We start from the raw sequence: 3110 nt of genomic DNA, 5'->3' as shown, positions 1-3110 counted from the left end.
GTATGTATTGAGTAGTATATTTGTCTTCTCCGTTTTGCAGTCTTTCGACAACGACGATGAGGATGATCATGGTGAGAGCCGCACTATGATGCTGCGCGATATCAACTCTATTGATGAACTGGGATCAAGCAATTCACACACAGCCTTGGTAAGCAAGTAGACCATTTAAATGAATTGTGCATACATGTATCTACTACGGTCGTACGTATATTTGCAGACATATATTAGCCTTAGAGCACATTCGCGCGTCATGGGTTTATTTGCGAACAAAGAACAAAAAATACTCTCACGGTCTTGGTAAGTATGCAGACCACGATATAAGTTGTTCATACATGTACCTACTACAATTGTACATAGATTTGGATACATATAGATCATTATTAAATGTCATTCACGCATCATGGATTGATTGGGGAACAAAGAACAAACAATGCCCGCACGGCCTCGGTAAGTATGTGGACCACGATATGGATAGTTCATACATGTACCTACTGCAATTGTACGTGCATTTGTATACAAACAGATTACTTTTAAATGTCATTCATGCATCATGGACACATTTGCGAACTAGGGCAAACAAAGCCAACTCGGCCGAAGTAAGTATGTATCTGAAAGTAGTCAGTCGCTATGACTTGAGCATACATTTGTCCACGGCGATTCGCGTGTATCTGTACACTTTTAAGTATGTGGAGACCGCCCGTATTCGTCACGCATGCATTCGCCAACCATTTGTATGCACGGCCCTCGTGAGCATGTAGGTCATCTATACGTTCTTCGCGTCCTGGTATCTAGTGTATGTTTTCGTGCGTGTGAATACATACATGTACAAGCTGGCTTCGCTGACACCGTGTGCGCGTGTGATGATGTGTATGTGCAAGGTGTAGGTAGGCTTTTTCTCTGCGTATTTAAGTTGGTGCGTTAGACTTGCGCAAAGACGGGTTGAATATCAGTTTGGCAGGTGAGGCATACCGGCGTGACATTAGAATATTACCAACTCAACCCCACGCAAGTGTATGGCGATTCATCTTTACTGCTTTTAGATGTGTATGGTGTGTTAAACATCGCACGAATGCAGTGCTTACCATCAGTTCTGCTGGTCGAGGCGTATGTGGCATTAGAGCATTAGACCTGGCACAAGTGTATGGCTTTTCATCCGTACTGCTGGTACAAGCGAATGTTGCATCGAAATCGTACGGCACATCGACTGGTAGATCACATATTCCACATTCTGTGACACATTCATACACGCATGTACCGAACATTTCATACCGCAGCACTTCGAGGAGGAGCCCAGGTCGCAAGCCAGGCAGCCAAGCTCCAGTCCCAACAGCGCTGCATATAATCGAAGTAAAAGCGGGCCAAGTAAAGGGGGTACACATAGCATCAGCGATAGCAGTGATGAAGACGACGAGGGTCATTCAGATGGAGATAGCGATGGGCGTGGTCATGGACATGCGCGTAACACTGCTAACAGCGACAGCGGCAGCACAAGTCACCACAGACACTCGCCCGACTGTGATGCAGACGAGCACGGGCATGCACACAACAGCCACGACCACGCACATACATCAGACACTCACGCGCATGCACACACCGAACGCCACAACCACAGCCATGCAGATAGCAGCCACGACCACAGCCACGTCAATGCAGGGGATATGCATGGCCACACCCACGGGGAAGACGCACACGGGCACATTCATGACGACGGAGACGCGCATGGACACAGCCACGGCGAGCATGACGATAACATGTATGCCGTATATATTCATGTGGTAGGCGATGTGGTGGGGTCGCTGGGGGTGATCTCGAGTGGGCTGCTCAATCATTACATGAGGACGCCGCACAACTACCTGATCGATCCGATGATTACGTAAGTTTTGTACTACTTCTGTGTGTGTGGTACATGACGGTGAAGGTGCATTCAGGGCGAATGTGCGATATAATCATATTGACACGTGTTGTATTGAATATATGATATGCATGCAGTGTGTCTACTGTTAGTTGGCGATGCCGCGTGATCGGCAGGAGTGATGTTGCGTAGGACTGCGCCATCACATTCTGAGGAGTCTGCACAACTATTCTATTGGTCCGCTGATTACGTACGTGATCTGCTGTATATGCATTAGGTGTAGGTTCAATTAGGCGGTTGTGTGATATACTCGTGTTAATATGTGTTTTATCGAATATATAGTAGGCATGTGCTAGGTGTAGGTTTAATTAGGAGGTTGTGTGACTTAATCGTGTTAATATATGTTTTATCGAATATATAGTATGCATGTGCTAGGTGTAAGTTTAATTAGGAGGTTGTGTGATATAACCGTGTTAATCTATATATTTTTCGAATATATAGTATGCATGCGCTAGGTGTAGGTTTAGTTAAGGGGTTGTGTGATTTTATCGTGTTGATTTGTGTTCTATCGGATATGTAGTATGTATGCCGTGTATTTCACACCTATTAGGCGATGTCGTGGCGTCGACGGGAGTGGACTCGAAAAGACTGCTCCATTAATTGCGAACGAGTTCGTAAAAAATTATCATATGTTTTGTCGTTCCTGTATCAGCTCTTGGTAGCAATTATCCTCGTGTGCCTCGGCTACCAGTGGTATCACGTATTCTCACATCCGTAGATACGTTTTTGCAATAAACCTACCTTTATTTATATTATAAAACAACGGCCTTGCAGCCAGTGCTTTTATAGTATCCTCACATAGCCATGATCTCTGTCGTTGTGTATTTATATAACAGCTGCCTTGTGGCAACTATCCTTATGATGGCATCTTTCCCGGTCGTTAAGCGCACTAGTCGGGTTCTGATGCAGGCCACCCCAAAGACCATTGACATGGAGGGTATCAAAGGACGACTCTTGGACATCGCTGGATTGGAGTCAATCCAGACTTTCAATATATGGTATGTTGACACACACACACACCACACACACTCACACTCACACTCACACTCACACTCACTCACTCACATTTATATATATATATATAATATATATATATATATATATATATATATATATAATATACTTATATATATATATATATATACATATATATATATGTATATATAAATGTTTTGTATACATAAATGTGTATAATATA

The 3110-nt window shown here is 43.8% G+C and overlaps 1 protein-coding gene across 1 annotated transcript in view; it reads left to right on the top strand.

Annotated features, from left to right (window-relative positions):
* Positions 1–67: 67 nt before the first annotated feature.
* Positions 68–3110, top strand: part of SARC_12012 (hypothetical protein) — a gene marked incomplete at its 3' end in the record, with an annotated part of 3882 nt that continues 839 nt past the window's right edge. Inside the window, exons 1-3 of the mRNA XM_014293892.1 lie at positions 68–148; positions 1275–1873; positions 2749–2910. Of these exons, the coding sequence (XP_014149367.1) occupies positions 86–148; positions 1275–1873; positions 2749–2910 (824 nt within the window). The 5' untranslated portion in view covers positions 68–85. The remainder of the gene's footprint in view (positions 149–1274; positions 1874–2748; positions 2911–3110) is intronic.

This window comes from Sphaeroforma arctica (assembly GCF_001186125.1).
Source record: "Sphaeroforma arctica JP610 unplaced genomic scaffold supercont1.2012, whole genome shotgun sequence".
Classification (NCBI taxonomy): Eukaryota; class Ichthyosporea; order Ichthyophonida; genus Sphaeroforma; species Sphaeroforma arctica.
This window is presented reverse-complemented; position numbering and strand designations above follow the sequence as displayed.